Genomic DNA, 22,168 nt, shown 5'->3' with positions numbered 1-22,168 from the left:
TGCGAGTATAATTTCTGAATCGCTTTGGCTGGTGCCCCCCATCCCCAGTTGGGTTCAGCCCCTCTGTGTAAAAGCCTAGATATATAACCGTTAGATCCGCCAATCCCTGAAACATGTGCTTGAGGTCAGGCCTCTCGATACAAAATCCAAGACACAGTCTTGCAAAATTCCTTGATCCAAACTTTCCATATGTTGAACTTTTCTCCAACATTCAGAGTAAAGCGTATCGGAAGAAAATTTCTACATCGTGTGCCAAATAAGCAAAAGATCTGTGAGTGAACACGCAATTATGTCAGAATGTGAATAAAAACTTTGTTACTGTTTGGGATTAGCCATGGCTGGATACCAAAATACACCAATTAAAAATGTCTAAAACCATCAAAATTTCATTAAAGTGCATTCATTGTACTCCATCAAAACTTAAATTTCAAGAAGAGTTAATTAGTAGATATTAAAACCCAATTAACTCTCGACTTAATCATCTTTCAGAACATAATTGATGAAGTCAATTTTTGTTGCATTGTAAGCTAAATTGCACAAGATTCTTCGCTAATCGCCCTAACTATAATAGCACGTTCGTCTTTATTTCTTTTTGCAGCAAGCATAGTGGACAATACTTTACCTTGGTCTTGTTTGCTTCAAAGAGAAGCTATCTCAAAGAAAATTTGGTATGACTTGAACTTGTTTGTTTATTCGAGTGAGGAGGGAGAATACCCTTGCGGATTGACAGGGTGGACCGCTGAATTGCAACCAACGAGGGTGGAGCCGACGGAATTTTGTGGAAGCTAAAGTTTGACCTTTTCTGTCCATGAGTTGTGTACACGTTTTATTTGGCTGAGCCTGGATGTGCTTATTTTTTTGGAAACTTTCAGCCTAAAATGTTCTTAAATGCGTTCTTCATTTTCCAGACCAATTCTAAATCGACGATATCATGCAAAATAAAGATGCACAAAATTGGTAAAATTTTGACAATATTTGACTCTCGATTTTAGAAAATCCATCCCTAAGTTTGGATAAAACTGCTTGAAAAGAGGAAAGAATTGTAGTTTTATACTTGTCATTTTTTTCAAACTGAGGCTGGGCATGTTCTTACGATGTTCTTAATTTTTCGACAAATTTCAGCCTCCATGTTCTTATAAACTGGGTTCTAATAAAAAAAAACGTGTAGTGGTTCGACTTTGAAGCTTTTGTGTTGTGGGGGGGGGGGGGAGGTTTCAAAGGTTTGGGTCCCGTGAAATTTATTTTTGTTCGGTTTATGATATACATTGATGTAATTACGTAACTTATCAGTCTCTAGCTCTCTAGTGGTGACAGTTTTAACTTAAGAAAGTGTCTATCCATTGTCATAGTCTGTTTACAGTTCTTTGCAGTCTCTGGAGTTAACTCAATGGCTTTCGCAAAGTTTCCCTATTTATCGAACTAGAAACTAAATATGAAATAATTTCAAGCTTTCATAAAGTTCAGGAAACTTTTTGATCAACCACATGTTCCGTTGGACGACAAAACTACAGACATTATTCACTTTGACAGAGAGTAAAGAAATGATTGAAAATAAATGCCTTAGCTGAGACAGTTATATTGGTTTTCCTTTTGACATTTTGGCAAAGATTCAAAAACGTTTGGCATATCCGTCAACTTCTGGTCGACTCCATGGTGTTAATTGATTGAAATGTTAATATTGGCAAAGTTGTGGTATGATTGACATTTCAAGAGGTTATCGTATAAATTTAGGTTCAATAGTCACAAATTTTAAGAGTTTGGAAAATCCAAAGCAGTTTCAGGTTCTTTTTGTGGTAAAGTATGTTGCAAGTGGAAGCTGCACTAGTAGTTAGTAATTTAATATCGCCAAATTTGTGATTCAAAAAATTTGGCACATAATTGTAATTTGTCTGCCATTTGTAACGAGTTTATCTACGTCTTGTTTCTTCCAATGCTATTACCGTCCTCGATGTTGCGGGTCAAAACTGCGGGTTTTTCCAAATCTTTTCAGTTTGTTCTATGTTCTCAAAAGGGTATATACATAAGCTCGCTCATATTTAAATCAATATATCATAATACATTGGCCTATAAAGCTCCTACACAGTTTTTATAAGAACAAACTTTATAAAAACATAAGGCTTCGATGGCAAAATTATTAGGAACAAATTAAGAACATTTAGGATAAATTTGTAAACTCTAAAACACCCAATTTATCAGAAAATTGCAGAAAAGTTCTCAAAAAATGGTTAAAATATGAATATTTCAAGAATACTTTCAGGCTTAAAATTTAACAAGAACATCCGTAGGCTTCATGAAAATTAGATTTTCTTATAAAAAAGGATATAATACCTTACCATATACCGATATATGCCTGTCAATCAAAGAAGTCAGGTATTAAGTTGACAGTGTGTCTTTAATTTAATAACACAAAAGTTAATTCAAAAAACTTTTCAAGGGACGTTAAAATAACGTTCTTAAGACGACTTCATTTTTTAATTGGATTTCATGATCTCTTTACACGAATCCTCTTCATTCTGAAATTACGACATGAAACTCCGCCTCGATGTTGCATTAGCCGCCTCCTTTTGACGCTTGTTCATTAGGACGTGATTCCCTGTACTGTATGTTAACTCTAAAGTGTGGATAGACCCTTAATAATGCAAACTCAGAGTAATTTGTTCCGTGATTACACGTACGTAATGCCCTTATCTGGAAGCGTATTGTAAATTTTTTTTACTGTAAGTTAAAAAAATTGATTAAGTGATTTTCTTGATAAATTATTATTTGTTTGATGTTCCTATAAAACCCTGTTACCAAAGCTGTTCTTATAAAAAAAACTTGCTGAATGAAGGCTTAGAGTGAACTTTAGTGATTTGTGATTTTTGACAGATATTATGCGAATTCAATCAATGTACACAAATCATGAAAAGAGGTTTTGGAAATCAGAGAAGTGTTAATTCGTTGTTTAATCTGTCTACAAATGTTCACCTCATCACCTGAGAAAAAGAGAGAGGAATTAGGGGGAGGAGTTGACAACACAATTAAATCAACTTTTCATTATTTTTTGTCTTGTTATCATCATCAAATTATATTATTCATTTCATTTGCCGTTTTTCTAGATGAGCGAGTGAACGAACGTACGGCTGGTTAGCCGCACTTTTCGATTCGTAAATACAGTATTTGTTTGGTTTTACATGTGTAATTGTTGAAGTTGGGTGCTTTTGATGAAACAAAATCTTGATTACCAATCAATAAGTAAATGTTGCGGTAAAAAATTTTATCCAAAACTTGATGGTTTTATTTTAGGGAGATTTAGAATTTGTTTGGCGAAATGAACGGTTTTTTTTTTCAAACCTATGTTTAATTGAGTGGGGAGTGTGTAGTAGGCCGCCCTTGCGTTATCAATTTTATTTATTGAATTGCCACGTATGTATACACTAAAAACGAATTCCCTGCCCTTTTGATTCGCTAAGGGCGTTTCCAGACATTGAAGGCGTTTTTTCTTATCTCAGTTCCTTCCTTCTGTAACAAAAGCTATTTGTTCATGAAATGGATGTTTTACGCACACTAATTTGCTTCAAAACAAGACAGTGATACGCGCGTATTTGACATGACAGTATTTGCTCTCTGATTTACGATAATTCTCTTCAAACGATGTGCAACTTCTTCTCTCTATTTGTTCTTTGTATAACGTCTCTCCTCAATCTATTTCTTCGCGCGATCATATCTCTTGCGCATGCGTGGAAAGTATCACGATGCAACACTCATAATATGTTTTGACTAGGCGGATTGCGCTATTAATGACACTTATGTTTTTTTCTTTATTGCAGCCGGGAGTAAAGAATTTCAAGAGAGATATTTTTGTATAAAAAGCAACACTTGACAAGAGGAGACTTTGTTTTTGGGATTTTTATCAAAGAGAGACTGATACACGCGGTCAGACGAGGGCTACAGACAAAAAGACATTATGTATACTTTATTGGTAGCAGGAATATTTTTAACGACTTTAACAACGGCTTATGAAGCCAATCGTAAATGTGAACCCAACAGGGCGGCGCTTTGCAAAAACTTATACAACTCGACACGGTTTCCGAATTTCGTGAAACATCGGTCACAGGTAGATGCAATTATCGAATTAAACCAGTATAAACAACTCATTGATATCGAGTGTGCGCCTCATTTGAGATTGTTTTTATGTTCAGTTTTGATGCCAATGTGTACTATGCTTGAAGAAAATATTTTACCATGTAGATCGCTCTGTGAAGAGTCAAAAGCTGGTTGCGAAACAGTTTTATTGAACTTTGTGGGCTTACCGTGGCCTGATAGGTTGAAATGCGATCAGTTTCCTGTCAGTGGTAGCGGACAAGTTTGCGTGGAGAACAAGAATGCTCAGCCTAACAAAAAAACGTGGGGTAAGAATCAATTTTTCGTTTCCCAACTGATATGTTACGTCAAGACAACGTTCATTTAACGCCTATAGGCTATTTCAAAGTCGCAAAGCGTAATGGGAAATCAGTACCTCTGCGCGCTAATGACGACTTTTGGTCCAAAGTTTTGAAAATTCTCAAAGATTGTTGCATCTAGCCAACTGGAAGTCGTTACTAGAGTGCAACCAGTCCTGATTACCCATGATTCATTTTGATTGTGAAATGCCCTAAACACCTGTCATCTCCTGAAAGTTTTTCGTCCATATTATAGTGCCATGAACCTATAAATTTCAATAAGTATACACATTTTATTCTTAATTTTTACAACAATGCACCAATAACGCTAGAATCACGTTCGATGGGCATTGTAACAACTTCTCCTAATTCTGTCAATAGAGAGCGTACTTGGTAAAATGATGGAAGATATCTCAATTTTTAATCATGAAAACAACAACGATACATAGCAACTTCCGTACATTCTCCACTTCTGTCTACATTCCTGAACTTTGCTACTAACGATTTCCTGATGGTACCGCCCTTTGCGTCTCTACCCCGCCTCTTTCCTTGCTGAGCGAATTAGTGACCGACATACCTTCCTAGATAGCTTATGGCTCATTGAAAACGGATCTTCTCTTAATTCCTAATTTAGATTTTTCTGAAAAATTCAATTTATTAATTTATATCCTTCCCGAAAAATGCGCATGCCATGATTTACGCGAAGTTGAACTCCGGACGCGTAGGCGTGGATTGAAATTCAAAAATTGCGGAAACGAAAATTATGAAAAACTATATTAAGCCATTTTATTTATAGCCAAAATAAATGGCAATGGAAAATAGTTAAGTGTCTCCAAATAATCTTTGTTTTTATTGGCTTTTGGTTTTTCTCTTGACGCCTTCGTAGAAGTGTGACTACTTTTACTATAGCAATGCAGCTCAACTCTAAACCGTTTCAGCAGGCTAAACATTAGACTGTATGACAGTCGTTTTTTCTTACTCACATATCGGGAAAATTAAGTCGAAACAGGATGATACAGAAAAGTCTCCATGACTCAAACGCGCACAGGGAACACAAATTTGTTCGAGTTAAGGTCTAAGGAGACTTAAGGTTTAATAAGGAACTATTAACTGAAGGGACAGTTAAAATTGTTCCAATTAAGGAGACATTCAAGTTATAGAGATTCGAGTTAAAGAGACTCTACTTCCATGTAATAATCGGGAAAAACCGCGAGATTAGCTTGGAAATAACGTATAGTGAGTGTACACGTTTTTTTTTTTATAAGAACGTCAAAAATTTTCGAAGCCTTCGGATGTTCTTAGTTTTTTGGATTTGAAGCCTAAAAATGTTCTTAAAATGTTCTTATTTTCAGCATTTTTTGAGCATTTTGATGTAATTTCTTAAGAAAATGCATGTTTTTAAGTCTCCAAAGCCTTAGAATGTTCTTAGAATGTTCTTAAATTTTTGGTCCTAGAAGCCTTATGTTCTTATATAGTTTGTTCTTATAAAATAAAACGTGTATAAGTGTAAGGAGATAATTGGCTGCAGCGTTATAGGCGGCTATATTTAACTATTCTTAACACCGTTTTAAAAGTTCGTAAGGTTTCGAGATAAGGGATATAAATTGAGTGAATGTTTTGCGTAGAATTTTTGGCTGTGATTGTTTACACTGTCGATGATACAGTGGTCAATCTGGGGTTTTAATGCATTTACAAAAACAAACTTTTCTTTAGAGTATTGACGTATTTGAAGTTCAACTTTGAAGTAGGTCATCGTTGAATAATCACTCAACACTCAACTTCCTGTCTTGGGAACTCTATCCATTTGTTTGTTGCGCTCTCGGGGACTGAGGAAGAATTCTCCTTTCAATGTTAACTTTTTTGTACAAACTGGAACCCAAGTTCCTATATGTTTGCATTTTTATGACTTTGATAGCACTCACGAATAATTTCTCTAAGAAATTTCTTAGGATTAGGACAGCAAAATATTCACAAAATAGTGAGAAAAAAAAAACGTTTTTAGAACATTTTAGGCTTACGACTCAAATACTTAAGAATATCGAAAGGCTTTAAAACGCAGGTACCCTTGAACCGTCTTCACTCGTTTTTAGCCTGTAGTCATAAAATAAAATCAATATCCAGTCTGCTTTTTTGAAAGGTGTCAAAAAGAGGCTTTTGCAATTCACACCTTCTAAAACGGTTCCTCCCTCCTCAATATTATGAGATTGGATGGCAATTAACAGTTTTAATTAATCACTTAACTCCAGCCCCTATTTGTCGAGATGTCTGTTATTTATGACGTCTTCATAACAATTAAGAGATCTGTAAATATTGTGTCCGGACTGTCTGACGCGTTTTTGTACATCCCTCCCCTTTTCTTCGCTGGAATTTCGAGCTATCATTTCTATTTTCTTTTTAGTGGACCCCAACAAGCGAAGTAAAATGACTGAAAAAGAGAAAGCCATTCTTATTTGTAGTAAAGGCCAAAAGATTCGGTTCCGTAAGATAGTCCACGAAAATAAAAATTGCAAGCGTCACATCTCTCAAGAAACGATACGTAAGAAATGTGATGGGGAACATACTTGTGAGTTCACGCTCAAAGACCTCACCAATGAAAGAGGACAAGGGAAAGGTTGCAGACCTGGTAAAATTGGTTCAGCGAGCATCAAATACCAATGTTATAAAGGTAAGCGAGACAGAGTTTGTTTTTTTGTATTGACTTGATTCCTAGGGGGAAAGGCCGCCTTTAAGGTTACGTCTTTCAGGCTTCAAAAGTGCACTGTAAGGGTCAATATTAGATAAAGTGTAAAAAGTGAGTAAAAACTATTAGCTGCGAAATTCTGGAAAAACGGACCTTTTGTTGCCTTCTAATGGAAAAAAACCTTCGAGAAAATGCATCGCGAGGGTCGATTTTCAAAATTTGGCTTAATCTAAGAGCTCCAAGGGTTATAGACGTGATATCTAAATCGGCTTCACTTTTAAGACATTTTGTCTGGTATTTGAACCAATATGACAAGCAGCTACTTATCGATCATAAAAACAAACTTTAGGAAGAAAAAATCTTCTCACGTTACCATTTGCGTTCAAAAATTGTTATTGACTCAATCTAACGTTACTTTAAACCTATATTACAGAATTGCACACGCCATTATAGATCTTATCTTTTTGTAAAAGAAACCTTTCTATTCTCAAACTAGAAATTCAAGAAGATTTCGATGATTTTGTGACGAACTCCAATAGACGATTTACCCATGATGCATTGCGCAAAAAAATTCACGGGCAATATTAACTTACTGAATTTTGTTACGCAATGCATCATGGGTAATCATTCGGGGGAATTTCGTTAAGCCGATATCGTCTATTGATATACTACCCTTTATCTTTATAGGAATCTAACCTTATTCATGATATTCATGACGCAATGTTTTTCTACAGAAACACCCCGGTTTTGACAGTGGCGGAAATTTATGCTAGAGAAAATTTGTTTAAAATTGTCATTACTGGAAAAACCGGGGTGTTTCCGTAAAAAACATCATTTAAATGAATATCATAAACTAAGTGGTTTTTAAGGCCTAAAACGTTTATAATTTCACTAAATATGAAATTGTTGTCAATCTCTTCTAGACAAACCGCCAAAGCAGATCCATTTGAAATATCGCCAAGATGCATTCCTTCTCTGCAAAAGCGCTAATCGAAGAATCAATATCTTGAAAGTTCAGTACCGTGACGAGAAAGCGGCCGACACCTGCATCACACCGAACGCCTTCTGTAGCGTAACACAATCGTGTACTGGCAAACAGAATTGTGCTTTGTATTCCGATAATTCATTTATACCCAGTCCCTGTAAAAATCTAAAACCGAAACTCATTGTTGATTATGAATGTGAAAAAACATTACCTGGTAAGTTTTTTTCTCTTTCATCCCTGGGGACGAATACTTAGATTCACAGGGTCAGCCTCGTTCTCATTTCTGATTGACGCTATGTTTGACATTTGGAAGGTGGGTGGAACTGCTTTCACTTTTACTTTGAGTTCTGTAACTCACTTGAGTCGAGTTGAGTAATGCACTTGGAACAATGTTAGAATGGTATGGGGACTAAATATATTCTTCACTGAAATGGATGTAAATTCTTAAGTACCTTTGAAAAATTCGGGTAAAAATTTATAATATTTTCTCTTTGTTGTCTTTTCTTATAGATGAAAAAGTTGTTCAAGACTTTTGGGAAAACATCGAGTTAAAATGTCCTGCGGGTAAACTGTTGAACATTGTGCGGGCTGAGTACATTGGATCGTTATGCAGTAGTAAGAACATTCACTGTGCTGTCAATTTATATTGTAAGAAGAAACAAAACTGTATTCTTAAAAACTCTGATCAGCGAGCTGTCCAATGTAAAGACGAGCGGAGTAAAGTTAGTATCCGCTACGCGTGTACTTGAAGAAAAGCCGTGTTTTCAGGTGATGATAGAAATAGAGTGTTTTTGCGAAGCCCTTTCCGCTTTAATGAAAAATTCTCTTTGGAAAGAATCGCGAAAACGTATTAAAATTTGGGATTAATGCAACAATGAATGACTCAATGATGGTGATGATGACTCAATGATGGTCAGGTTGGTTTGACGTCGCATTGATGGAAAAGTGATATTTCTTTCCAAAAGACTTTTTGTTGCAAGATGGATACAGAATTTGATGTTAATGTTTCAGTGAATTTTATCTTGATAAACGATAATTTTACGATAATTTCTAGATTTTATAAATATCTCTAGATATAGCAGACTGAAGCAAATTTTCCGTGAATTCCTAATAGATTCGAGACTGTTAGCAGGTCTGTCTTTAGTCTGAATCGCAGACCTCTACAAAACCCCAGGAGCACGAATCCGTTAGTGGATGCAAGCAGCCTAGCCTGTCTTAGAAAAGGGGCGCATTTTTAAGACAAAAATGTTTTGCTTTTTTCACATTTTGATTTACTTGATGAAGAAAGACCCAGGGACGATTTTTTTATTTTTTTAATAAAATATCCAAATGACATTTTTTGTTTAAAAAATTGTAAATTTTTAAGAATTAATTAATTATTTTTTTTTATTTTCATACATTTTGTTTTTTTTTCTTCGGATATAAAAAGATAGTAAAGTTAGTGACGTAGTTAAAATTTCTAATCCGAGTTTTATTTCTCTTTAACCCTGTTCGGCCTAGGGGGGGGGGCTGTTTCTGTTCGGAGGTCAAATTATTGGTAATAGCTCCTGAAATATAAATGCTTTTGCCATGAAATTTTCTGTAAGTTCCTAACTTTTATTTAGCTTCAAAATAAAAAAAATTGACACCTAAAAATGTTCACACCTCTTGAGCAATATGACATTTCTGACAGTAAGGTAGGTGTCACAAAAATTGATATATCATTTAAATCGTAATTTATTGAATATTTAGGATAAAAGAAGCATTTTAGACTCAGGGAACTTTTTTCAAATTTCCTTTGCTCTTTTTCGGTTTTTTCTCACTTTGTAAATGATGAGTGACGTCATAAAAAAGATTTTTTGTCAAAAGTTGCTTTATGTGACAAGGATCTTGTGTGCAAAATTTCATCCTAAAAGACTCACCAGATTAAAAGTTAAGGAGTGGTACAGGAAAAGCCCCCCCCCCCCCCCCCGTAGTTCTGAGCCGCCCCTAAAGGCCGAGGTTGAAAAGGGTTAACGATCCTATCGTAATTGATCCTATCGTATTCGTATCAGGTCACTTCACTTTTCTTTTACAAAAACAATGAGGCTAAAAATCTAAAAAAGAACAATTTAAGAATGCTGATAAGTCAAAGTAGTAAAAACCGGGTGTATACTGTAATACCTCAATTTGGCTCTAAAATTTCGCACGCTATACACGTTTTCTTTATAAGAACATCCAAAGTTTTGAAGGCTTCGGATGTTCTTAACTTTTGTAGATTTAAGCCTAAAAATAATGTTCTTTACTTGTTCTTAATTCTTATGTGGTTTGTTCTTATTAAAAAAAAGTGTAAGAGCAATATATACTTTTTATTAATTACGTTGTTTGTATGAAAGTATCATTTATGGCTCATCATCTGCTCTAATAATCTACAAAATTAACAAGTTCAAAACAGGTCACATCGACAGATCACATGTCATATAAACTACAGAGCAGAAAGTTAATACAAGCGTGCGACACAAGGAAAATAGCCGTTTTTCAAATACTGCGTCCCACCTGAAATATTTAGGTTGAACCCGGAAATCCTTAATATCAACATGATTTTCATTGTTTTGGCTTAACAACCAATCAGGATCGAGGATTTCTTTTGAAGAAAACTCATTTCACAGGTATTCATAAGCCTTAGAAGAATTGTAAAAAGAACAAGATGTAATATTTATACCCAATTTCCGAAATTCTGTCGAAATCTCCGTGTATGATAACTATGACTAGCCATAACTTTCGCAGCAAAACGAACACATAGAGTTAAATTTGCGTTCAAAAGGAATGATCTTATCCCTACAAAAATTTTTGTTAAGAGTGACCTCTCATCTGAGACAAAATTCTTTCAAATGCTAACAAATGTGTCAAGGGAGTGATTTACAGTCTACTTAGAGTGACATCCGTGCCTTGTCTTACACGTTTTTTATAAGAACAATTTCATAAGAATATGAGGCTGAAATTTGGCCAAAACCTAAAAACAAATTAAGAAGAATCTGAGCCTCAGATTTCAGAAATTACTGAAAAGTACAGGTTTTCACTTTCATTAATATCGACATTTAAGCCTGAAAAACTCATATAAAATTAAGAGCAGCCCAGCCAGAATCATATGACTTCAGTCAGATAAAAAAGGCTCCGGTAAAGTCTTTTTGATGATGATAAAACAATAGAGAGACCGTAAGATAAGAATGCTACCGTTAAGCGGAACTAAAATACTGAAAAACGTGCAAACGCAAACGCAAAATTATGAGATGTTTGCCCAACTTCCTTATGCGTGAAGCTATGAATGCCATCCTCGGTCGCTTTAGGCTCCCTGCGGTGGCAATAAGATTCTTATAGTTTCTCCTCACAGGTTAAATTTCTATACATAGATAGGCTGGAGTGTGGGGAGGGAGTTTAAGAGGACGAGAACAGCATGCGTGATATAAAATATGCCCTAAGCCTGTATTTTAAACGGAACAGAATACGAGCACTTGGTAAGATTCTGACTCCGGGGGGGGGTACTAGGTTTGCGAGGTGACGGGTATGTCCGAGAGGTCGAAAATCGACCCTTTGAGAGACAATATTTTGGTGATTTTGGGATATATATCATATTGAAGAGTAAGCTCACCCCTGTCTATTTATTTAAAGCCACGTGCCAAATACGTAAAACAACCATTTTGACGCTCTTGGAGCTTGATTATGGTGTCAATTTCTATCCTTTTGTGTCAGCATCAAAATAATTATTGGCACAATTTTTTTTGAAAATGTAATGTAATGTAATGTAAAATTTATTTGGTCAAGAAGGTCTAAAATTTAGTCATTGCTTCAAGCATTGATGTGGAACTACTATATAAAAATAATTTAGATAAAAAATAATAAGATGATAAAAAATAAATAATTATTTCGACTATAAAGACATAACCATAAAGACAATAGAATACTAATTGATTAGATTCATATCTCTAAAATTGGCCGTCCCAATTTCTTTTACTGACAAGTTCTATCTATTCATACTAAAGGCATCTCATTCAGCATAATTAAAATATTTGGTGTAACAAAGCTTACAAACATCATACTTAATGACCCAGTCAATAGTATTCTGAGGACTTGATCAAAACATTCTCTACGGTGGAGAGAGCAGGTAAACTCGATAATCCAAATTTATCTGGTCGCCGGTCGTGGTCGCTGGTCGTGGTCGCCATTTCTGCTCGATGTTTAGAAACTCCCTTTAATACAGTTGCTGATTGGTTGAAAGTGGACGTATTGTCTGATATTACGTCACTTACAACCAATCAGCCATTGGGGTCAGTGATGTAATGTCAGAAGATTGCAATGGTGCATATCAGGAATAACTTGATGAAATACCTTCAGAATGATACTTTCGGCAACATTAAATGTTTTTCAACCATTTTCCCGTTACTTTACAGTAAACTAAATGTGACATGTAGCCTGTGACCTGTGACCTGTGACCAAAGTTTAGAACTAGCCGACAAAATAAGAAGAAAATGACTTATATATTCAAATTTTTATCATCATCCTTCGATCTAGGTCTGTGAAAATCTAGGTCCGAAATTCATATTATCGCTTGCAGTGAAATGGTTAGCGCCAGGTTTGTTATAATGGCGGATAACTTCCTCAAGATAACTTGCAGCTTTGTTCAACGCGAGGACAGATTTATGAATTTGGAAAAACTTGCTTGATACATTTTTAACATGAAACTCATTTATCATGTTTTTTACAATTTTCGTTGTATTGTTTAGGCTGTTTGAAAAATATACCGAACAAAGCTAGTACCTTATATTTCTGTATAGAGAATTTTATACTCTCTTCACTGAGAATTTGCTATTCACTTCATGTTCTGAAAATGGAATTCATTGTCAATGGTGCCAATGGTGCAAGTAGACAGAAACAATGCAAAATCTTGGTTGAAACTTTTACATAATGATTTTGAGATTAAAAGAAATAGAATCAACTTAATAGCTTTAGTTTAGAAATTTTTCAATCAGAAATGTGAAAGAATTGGAAAATCTTGTCTGAAAAAATTTTCTGCTCAGCAAGTGGTCAGGAGTTCAGTGTGAATTATGTTTTTTTTTAAAGCCTTTGTACTCTTTTTTATAAAAACAATTCGAAAGTTAAAAGAGTTCGACAATCATATTTCTTGGCCTTTTTTCTTTTGATACACGATGCTGATGTTAAACGATTGCACAGACCCGAACAGAGAGTATTCTGATCAATTTTGTTCACATCATTTCTGACAATAAACGGTTTCAAAGATCCTCCTATTCTTACTTACACGTTTTTTTTTTTATTAGAACCTAGTTTATAAGAACATATAGTGAAATTCGTCGAAAAATTAAGAACATCTTAAGAACATGCCCAGCCTCACAATGCTGGACAAAAGGTTTGTAGACTTCTGCAATACACCGTTTAGGAGTGTCGACTGCGCACGCGTCAATCCAATTTTCCATTGTTTTGATTTTAGCGATCACGGAAAATTCACTCTCCTCCGTAAAAAAACGGTAGGTAAACATCTGGTTCTCATAAGGAAACATAGCAGAAAAACGGTAGGTAAAGAACTCCTTTTAATCATAACTTCTTTTCCTCTTGATGAATTTTTGTGAAATTTTCAGGAGAGACTTATAAAATTATCATTGATATCATGTTCAAATATCTAAATCATTCTCTTTAAAGGAGAGAAACAAATTCACAATGTTTACATTCCTCTAACCTTTCACAGTACCAAAGTGCGCATTTTTACCTACCATTTTTACCGGGCCTCTGCAATGGAGTACCGTGAAATAGCGAGACTCCTAAACGGTGTATTCTCAACTTCAGTTGAGCTATAATCTGAGAATGTCTGTATGTCTGTCTGTATGTCTGTATGTCCGTCCGAAAACTTTAGGGCAGGCTGGACACTTAAAAAATGGTCCGATTTGGCTGAAATTTGGCACACTTGTTCCTTGGGTGAATATTTGGGGGTGTTTTTTTCATTTTTTGAAAATTTTGATTTTTGGGGCCTGGGGGCGAGTTTTTCGCCAAAACGAGGCTAAAACTTTGGGGCAGCCTGGACACTTCAAAAAAGGTCGGATTTGGCTGAAATTTGGCACATTTGTTCCTTGGGTTTATATCTGGGGGTGTTTTTTTCATTTTTTGAAAATTTTGATTTTTGGGGCCTGGGGACGAGTTTTTCGCCAAAACAAGGCTAAAACTTTGGGGCAGCCTGGACACTTCAAAAAAGGTCGGATTTGACTGAAATTTGGCACACTTGTTCCTTGGGTGAATATCTGTGGGTGTTTTTTTTCATTTTTTGAAAATTTTGATTTTTGGGGCCTGGGGACGAGTTTTTCACCAAAACGAGGCTGGCAGCCTGGACACTTCAAAAAAGGTCGGATTTGGCTGAAATTTGGCACACTTGTTCCTTGGGTGAATATCTGGGGGTATTTTTTTCATTTTTTGAAAATTTTGATTTTTGGGGCCTGGGGACGAGTTTTTCACCAAAACGAGGCTGGCAGCCTGGACACTTCAAAAAAGGTCGGATTTGGCTGAAATTTGGCACACATGTTCCTTGGGTGAATATCTGGGGGTGTTTTTTTCATTTTTTGAAAATTTTGATTTTTGGGGCCTGGGGACGAGTTTCAGCCAAAACGGACAAAGTATATTTGCTACCTAATACTAAATATTTGAAATGTTACAATTGGGCCTTCTAATAACGGGAAAATCTGAAGTTGAGCCCAGTGCGGTGCGCACGTTCGACTATATTTGCAAAATACTTCAATATCGATCAAAAACAAGTTCTGGGTGCTTTCCAAACCAATCCAAAGCTGTTCAAAGTTTTTCAAAGTCACCCACTGCAGTCTAACCGCAAGGGCAAACAACAAGGGCTTGATTAACTGGCTTACACCAGTATCAAAACGCTGATTTTTTGCTTGTGGTTCCCTCAAAAGCAATTCAAAAGCAATGCAACGACTTCAAAAGTGTTTTTCTTAACTTCCATCCCCTTTCAGACACATTGAAGAGTCATTTTGCTCTATTTCTCATCATTTTTTACTGAAATTCCATTTGTCTACAACCTTTTGTCCGGCATTGCAGTTTGGAAAAAAATGAAAGAAACTACAATTTTTTCCTCTTTTTAAGCAGTTTTAACCGAATTTAGGGGTGGATCTTCAAAAGTCGAGAGTCAAATATTGTCCAAATTTTGCCAAATTTAAGTGCTCTTTATTTTGTATCGTATTGTCGATTTAGAGTAGTCTGAAAAATTAAGAACGCATTTAAGAACATTTTAGGCTGAAAATTGCTAAAAAAGATAAGCACGTCCAGGCTCAGCGAAATTTTAGGTGTTCTAATAAAAAAAAAACGTGTATTTCAAAACGTTCTCTGTGCTATAAGTTGGTGTCTCTGAAAAAAAACGTACTGTATTGGACTTGTTTTTTGTATATGGAAATTTGCAGTATGTAAAAGTATGGTGATAAAAAATCATAATTTTTTGAAAGATGCAGTTGGTCTCTTCCGAAGGGGTAAATCACTTGAAAAAAGATGTACGATACTTTTTGACTTATTGAATTTTCATTTGACTTTTTGACTTTTTTTTGACTTTTATTTGACTTTTTTCAAACTTTCATTTTGACTTTTTCCAACATAAACGCCCACCGCCTTTTGGCGCCCACCATTTTCCGCCCAAATCTGTCCAAAAACGCCAACCGCCCATAAATTTTGCTCCACCCATCCGCCCATTCAAGAAACTTTTTGACTTTTTCAAGACTTTTTTTTTGACTTTTTGACTTTTTTCTAAGAATTTTTGACTTTTTCTTTGACTTTTTGACTTTATTTTTGACTTTTTGACTTTTTTCTTAGAATTTTTGACTTTTTATTTTGACTTTTTGACTTTATTTTTGACTTTTTGACTTTTTCTTTGACTTTTTGACTTTTTTCTTGACTTTTTTGACTTTTTTTTGACTTTTTGTAGAGGTGTACGATAATTTTTCGAGTGATTTACCCCTCGGTCTCTTCTAGATACACCCCTGTCTCAGTGACCCGGTGAGGATTTTTCACAACAAGTTAGCATCAGGGGATCAGGATGTTCTTTAACCTTTTGAGTTTTAAACCTAAAATTGTTCTTAACACATTCTTATTCTTACCAAGTTTTTTTGTCCATTTTTCTAAGAAATCAGGCGCTTTAGAGTCTGCAAAGCCTCAAAATCTTTACTTGTTCTTAACATTTTGGCCATCCAAGCCTTTCGTTCTTATATAGATTGTTCTTATAAAAAAGGTGCATCCATCTTTGTTATTCTGTTAGTTTTGAAACCTTTTGAATAAAGCCTCTAAATAAAAACTTTGATTTTGATGTATCCACACCAAATTTTAGACTGCTTTTTCGAAAGTTCTCAACACATGAGAAATTATAGCGAAAAGAAAAAACAAATTATCATTTAAAATCGAGCCAAAAAGTGTTGGAGTTTTTAAAAATAAGCTCTTTTTGCGCTTTTTGTGGAAGAAAAGTCACTATTGGAGTGAAGTTAGAGGGCTGAAATGGCAGGTGGAATTTTTAGAGAGAAATTTGCTGAAAAAAATCTTAGACAGGGGAAATGGTTGAAAAAAGTAAAAGGCTCACATAACCACACAGTAATACGGATTAATTTTTAAAACAACTTCTTTGTTTATTATGATTAACCAAAGGGGATAAAAAACATATTTTTACATAAACTTCATAAACTTGCATAATTGATGAAACGAAGATCGAAAAATTATTTTATATGAAAAATGAAGATAGCAATACAAAATATTTTCGGTTTTTGTCATTGATATCTTAGAATCGTGATAGTTTTTTGATGGAAGAAATAACCAGAGTTTGCAAACCGTTCTTCTGATATGTAAGTCAAAAATTGTCATCGCCTTCGAGAAATCACTGACACATTTTGAGTATAAAAATGACAAGGAAGCAGCCTTCTAGGGTTGATTTCTAAAGAATTATGTATAATTTTTGTTTCATTTTTTTATAATTTCAAAATTCAGTATTTCTGTACTTATTCTGTTCTAGTGATTTAACTTCTTGACATTTTGAGCCTGACGTATTTTGATTTCGAGACTTTTTATAAGTCTTTAAGCTGATGAGAAAACGACTTACTGAAAATAACACCCTTTTTCGCTTACTTCTATATTTTATTGATGATTTATGCTTCTCGTGAACTCTCACAGTAGTGTTGTTTCTTCGTAATGGTACGTGATGTGTGAGAATTCCAGTGAATATTTGTGATTGATTTATGTCTGGTTGGTTGAGTCTTGTTGGTTTGAATAGTTTGCTATCGGCTGCAAACTTAATCACCTTGAGGAAAACTTAAACTGCACTTTTTGACACAACGTTTTATTACCTGCCTGAATATCAGTTTATTCTATAAAGTGCACAAGCGAGCACATTGGAAATTGAAAGACGATGTCTAAAACCTTTGGCAGTGAAAAGACACTAGAGATCCGTCAGATTTAGGCTTAGGTCTGGGATGCTTGGAAAAGGAATTGTGATGATAAAGCCTTTTGATTTTTTTAGTTAACCTTTGTGGGTTTTCCTGCGAGGCAATGCATGTGTGGGGCAAATTTGCAACGGAAGCGACTTTGCATGACATTCTTACTCTGTGCTTACTTATATTTCATACCTGATTATGTAGTATACCGGGGGGGGGGGGGGGGGGGGGGGGGGGGGGGCAACTGGGCAAAAGGACCGACGGGTATGTGCGGGTCCTAAGGGTACCTTTTCCAATATGTTTAAAATGCACTGTAAGGGTCGGAAAAACTAGAGATGCACTGTAAGGGTGCAATTTTAAAAGCCTATTTTTGGCCCGCACATACCGTCAGTCCGCAAACCCAGTGCCCCCCCCCCGGGGTAGTATAGTTTCCTTTTAAAACTCATATCAAGCTTGTTCCTAGTTTAATAACTTACACCTAATCCTTACCCTGAGTATCAGAGGTTAAGGTCGTGTTCAGACCAAGGTTTAAAGTAATTAAGTCTACATGTTTCTTTTATATTCCTTTTGTATTTAGCTGCAGACTCCTCATAAATTAAACCAAAGTTTAAAAAGGAATCACCCTCTGGTTTAAAAAAAAGTTTTTACGATATCATCACAGTTTTCTGAATAGACGAAATCAAAGTTCGCAAGTTAAAAGCATGCTCCTTTTGTGAATTATGAAAGGAGAACGTAAATTTTATGACTTAGAGACGCTCGGAGCGTCTCTAGCAATTTAGGCAGCTAATGGGCTTTTAATGAGAATATCATGGGTCGAAGTATGGAGATTCCCATACTCCGCAACAAAACTGTTTGCGATCTCCTCTATCAAAAACGAAGCCTCACTCAAACATTCAAAAGGAGATTCCTTTTTCCTCTCTTATGTAATCCATCTAAAAGATGAAATAGCAATTAAGTCGTTATATTTCTTAATTGCCATATCAAATTAGTACTAGTTACGCCTTAAACTTAAACTTTCATGTCTGAACACGACCTAAGTTTTCAGAGAATATAAATTTTATTGCGCATTTGTCAATCTAATCACTGTAGAAAGAATCAACGATGAAGAGCAAATATTACCTTATTAATGTCTAGCAGACTGTATCCGTATGCAGCTTACTATTTACGAATTCCCCAGAAACCTCCAAGTGTAATTGAAGTGAGTTTCTTTCGAAAGAAATCTTTTACATGATCCCCAAATGTATAACAGTAATTACTAAACTATTAATTATGGAAATCTCACTTTAATTGAATCGAAATAATAGACAGACTTTATGTTTATGTTATGATTCTCTATCACTGACTCTTTTTAAAAAGCATTGATGATATTTTTTAGTTGTGTTTTCAACGACGGGAATAAAAATATCACCTTTGAACTTCATCCAAGATCTTGGATGGTCGTCATGGTTACTTTTGTCTTCGTTGATTGCGCGATGAATAAAATCTCGATTCGTCGGCACAACGTCAATATATGATTTTGACCTGTGCTTTTCATGGTACCTAAACCTCGTCCCCGCGTATTATAAGCTTTTTAATGCTTAATGATAGCGCTAGGCGTTCATCAGTAATGTAAATAAAGCGTGGAATACACGGGGGCGAGGTTGCTTACACCTTTAATATATAACCATGCCAGGATCATAAATAATAAGAATAAAGAGCTTGGTAAAGAATTTGAACCATGCGATGTCAGAGAGTTAAAGAATTTGATTTTTTTATACATTTATGGTCGGTCGAGTAGGGTCCATGTGTACGATGAATATGCTGTGGCATCAACCAAGTGACCTATTTGCATGGGGGGGGGATACTTAGGCAAAAATGAGCATGTGTAGACCTTAAGGGTCGGATTTTCACCCTTCAAAGTCTCTCTAAGGGTCGGAAAATCACAATTTTTAGGAAATTTTTTGGTTTCGAGGGAAAGATTTGTAAATTAAAAAACAGTCTCTCTAAGGGTCGGTTTTCGGAAGTCCTTTCCGGACATACCCCTCATCTGCCAATGTGTCTTTCAGGTGTAATTCGTTATTATCCGGGGGGGGGGCACTCAAGGTAAACGACCTACCGTGCATGCGACACTCACGGGTCCCTTTTCCAAGCTTGCCAAAGTAATCTGTAAAGTGTAAGAGTAGAAATGAGCAAAGATAAAAATTGGAAAATCTGACCGCATATTTTGCCTAAAATGGTCAAAAGTTTTCAAGAAAATACACCGTAGTGTAAGATTCGGTTTTTCGCCCAAATTTATACTCAAATTCGGCTAAATTTTCTCTGCACTTTAAGTGTCCGATTTCAAAGTCCTAATTTTGGGCTGCACGTACAGTCGTTTTTGAATCGAGTGCCCTCCTCCCCGGAATTGTTATCTAAGATACGATGTATTAATTTCCTCCCACACGATAAAGCTCAGAAGGTCGGGAAAATTTTAAACATCTGGAAGGTTTAGATTTCGGAATTTTGTTAAACCACGTCAGGGATTTTGAAGTGGGAGGCCTAAACCCCAGCCCTCGCTTTTGGAGATTGTCGGGTCCATGTGTCACCTACGCGCAAGAGCCGTCGTGCGCCTGACTGGTGAAGTAGCATATCAAGACTCACTGTCATTCCTCTTTAGCGTGAAGGGCCGCCAATTTGCGATTGGAATGTCAGAAGAAAAATTCATTACAGCTAACCGTCAATTGGCTAAGAGCTAAAATAGTTAGCGTTACTAAATAATATTAAGATCGAAATGTTTTCAGTAGTTGCTTTTTCCATGTACAGGCGTTGACACTAAGTCACTGATATTGAACGCAAAAATTTAGGTAGCGTGGATTGGGTCGTGACGCCTTCTTCTATAGCGAATACATACACTTAACTTTCCCACTATTTGAGTTTTGGCTGTGACTTTTCTCACTTCAATAACATCATTCTTGTTAGGCGTGGTTATTCTAAAGAAGTTTGTTTCTACAGATCGCCTTAGCGAGTCCTTAAAATTTGAATGAATTTCAACACGAAATATCCTGCCTCTTGTCATCACAGAATACCGTTTCGCACGATGCTGACATGCTACTATTTTTTACACTCTAAATGTGCTTAAGAAGTGGAATCAATCGCTATTTCCTCACCACAAAATGTCTGTTTATTTGCTTTTGCCAGTGCTTTGATAACGGACAACCAACCTGGGGCTCAGCAAACTGATCAACTACCATTGCTTTGCCGTACAAAAGGCCTGGGCAAGAGGTTGGTTCGGATCACTTGGTTTATTTAATTAGACAGTTGACGACAAAAGAGAAAGAAAGCTTGTTTGTTGATTTCATTATATTCCCTGAACACTCAAACCTTATTGGTGGAAAATGTCGTCATACGGTAGATATAGCTATTATGATTGGTCCGCGAGGTTTAATCATTTGTTTAAAGCGCAACGGGACATATATAGACAGGAGTTTTAGTATACACATTAATGAAATGTCAATTTTTGATGGAAAATTGGATGTGCTATGCTTGGAAAAAGAAGGAGTTGGTGTGTTTTGATGTTTTGAAGTGGTTTGTGGAATTATTTGTTAAGGCGTGAAAGCGATTGAAAAGAATTAGCTGTTTCAGTTTTTGTAGTTTTCTTTATGATACGGTTTACGGGTATCATTTTTTCTGTACATCATAATTGTTTTTGAGAGAGATTGATGATATTCAAACTTGTTTAAAAAGCTGGGAATCTTTTTTTCATAGAAAGAGTAGAACAATGTGACAGTATGCGTGTTAGATTTTGTGGTCTGCCAATTTGATTATTGTCTATCCCCCCTTTGAAATAAAATTTAGAAAGGTTTATAATGCATACTGTGTAAAAATCCTCTAATTATACTCCCAGTTCATACAAACTTTCATTAGTTTTCTAGTTAAAAAAAGAATACAGTCTGCTAAGTGTCATTTAGCCGCGTTGCATATTTTCGCTGTCCTGATAATACGAAACCACAAGATTCTGTTTGTAATATCTGGTCTTTATTTTACACGCGTATTTTATAACTGAGATCACAGTGATAATGTTACGGTAACGAACTGCTGTGATTTAATCGCTTTATCTTTAGTTCGAGGTGTCCGGTTCGATTTCTACTGGCTCCGCCGGGCTACAGATCGATATCTCACGGAAAATGATACGGGATAAGCTCTTGATGTATAGATAAATGTGGTTATTCTTTCTGCGGTGTCGTTCTATTCTTCTTTTTTCTATCTTTCAAAGATTATCAAACAAAGATTAATAAAAAATGTCGAGTCCATCATTTGCGTTTGCTATCTGTACGGAACAATCACAAGAATACCAAAACATCAAAGCAGAACTGGGCACTGAGCTCACCATCCAAGATATTTACTACGCTAACAAAAAGTACATCGGTAAAAACTTGAGTGCGAAAATTGACACAGGAATGAAAGATTGTAAGTGTTTGCTGGTCTTTTGTACGGCCGATTTCAAGACTTTTATGGACGAAAAGAAAGGTGGAAGTAAATGCACTCTACCGCTAGGTAAGGATGAGAAATCGATTTTTGAGAAAGGCTTCAAGAAACACAAAGATAAGATCATTTTGATTGATTTCAAAGGCAATGAAGCGTCGAAAATACAACCCAAATGTTTGAGTGAACATATGATGAGTAGCACAAGTTT

General features: G+C 35.7%; 1 protein-coding gene across 2 annotated transcripts in view; it reads left to right on the top strand.

Annotated features, from left to right (window-relative positions):
* LOC136801031 (secreted frizzled-related protein 4-like) overlaps positions 1-9,549 on the top strand; it is a 58,356-nt gene extending 48,807 nt beyond the window's left edge. For both annotated transcript variants that reach the window (XM_067057661.1, XM_067057659.1), the window contains 4 exons: positions 3,810-4,391; positions 6,820-7,086; positions 8,025-8,300; positions 8,597-9,549. In XM_067057661.1, coding sequence (XP_066913762.1) covers positions 3,947-4,391; positions 6,820-7,086; positions 8,025-8,300; positions 8,597-8,835 — 1,227 coding nt within the window. In that variant the 5' untranslated portion in view covers positions 3,810-3,946 and the 3' untranslated portion in view covers positions 8,836-9,549. The remainder of the gene's footprint in view (positions 1-3,809; positions 4,392-6,819; positions 7,087-8,024; positions 8,301-8,596) is intronic.
* The last annotated feature ends 12,619 nt before the right edge of the window (positions 9,550-22,168 follow it).

Source organism: Clytia hemisphaerica, unplaced genomic scaffold (assembly GCF_902728285.1).
Source record: "Clytia hemisphaerica strain Z4C2 unplaced genomic scaffold, Clytia hemisphaerica genome assembly, whole genome shotgun sequence".
NCBI classification, from domain to species: Eukaryota; Metazoa; Cnidaria; class Hydrozoa; order Leptothecata; family Clytiidae; genus Clytia; species Clytia hemisphaerica.
This window is presented reverse-complemented; position numbering and strand designations above follow the sequence as displayed.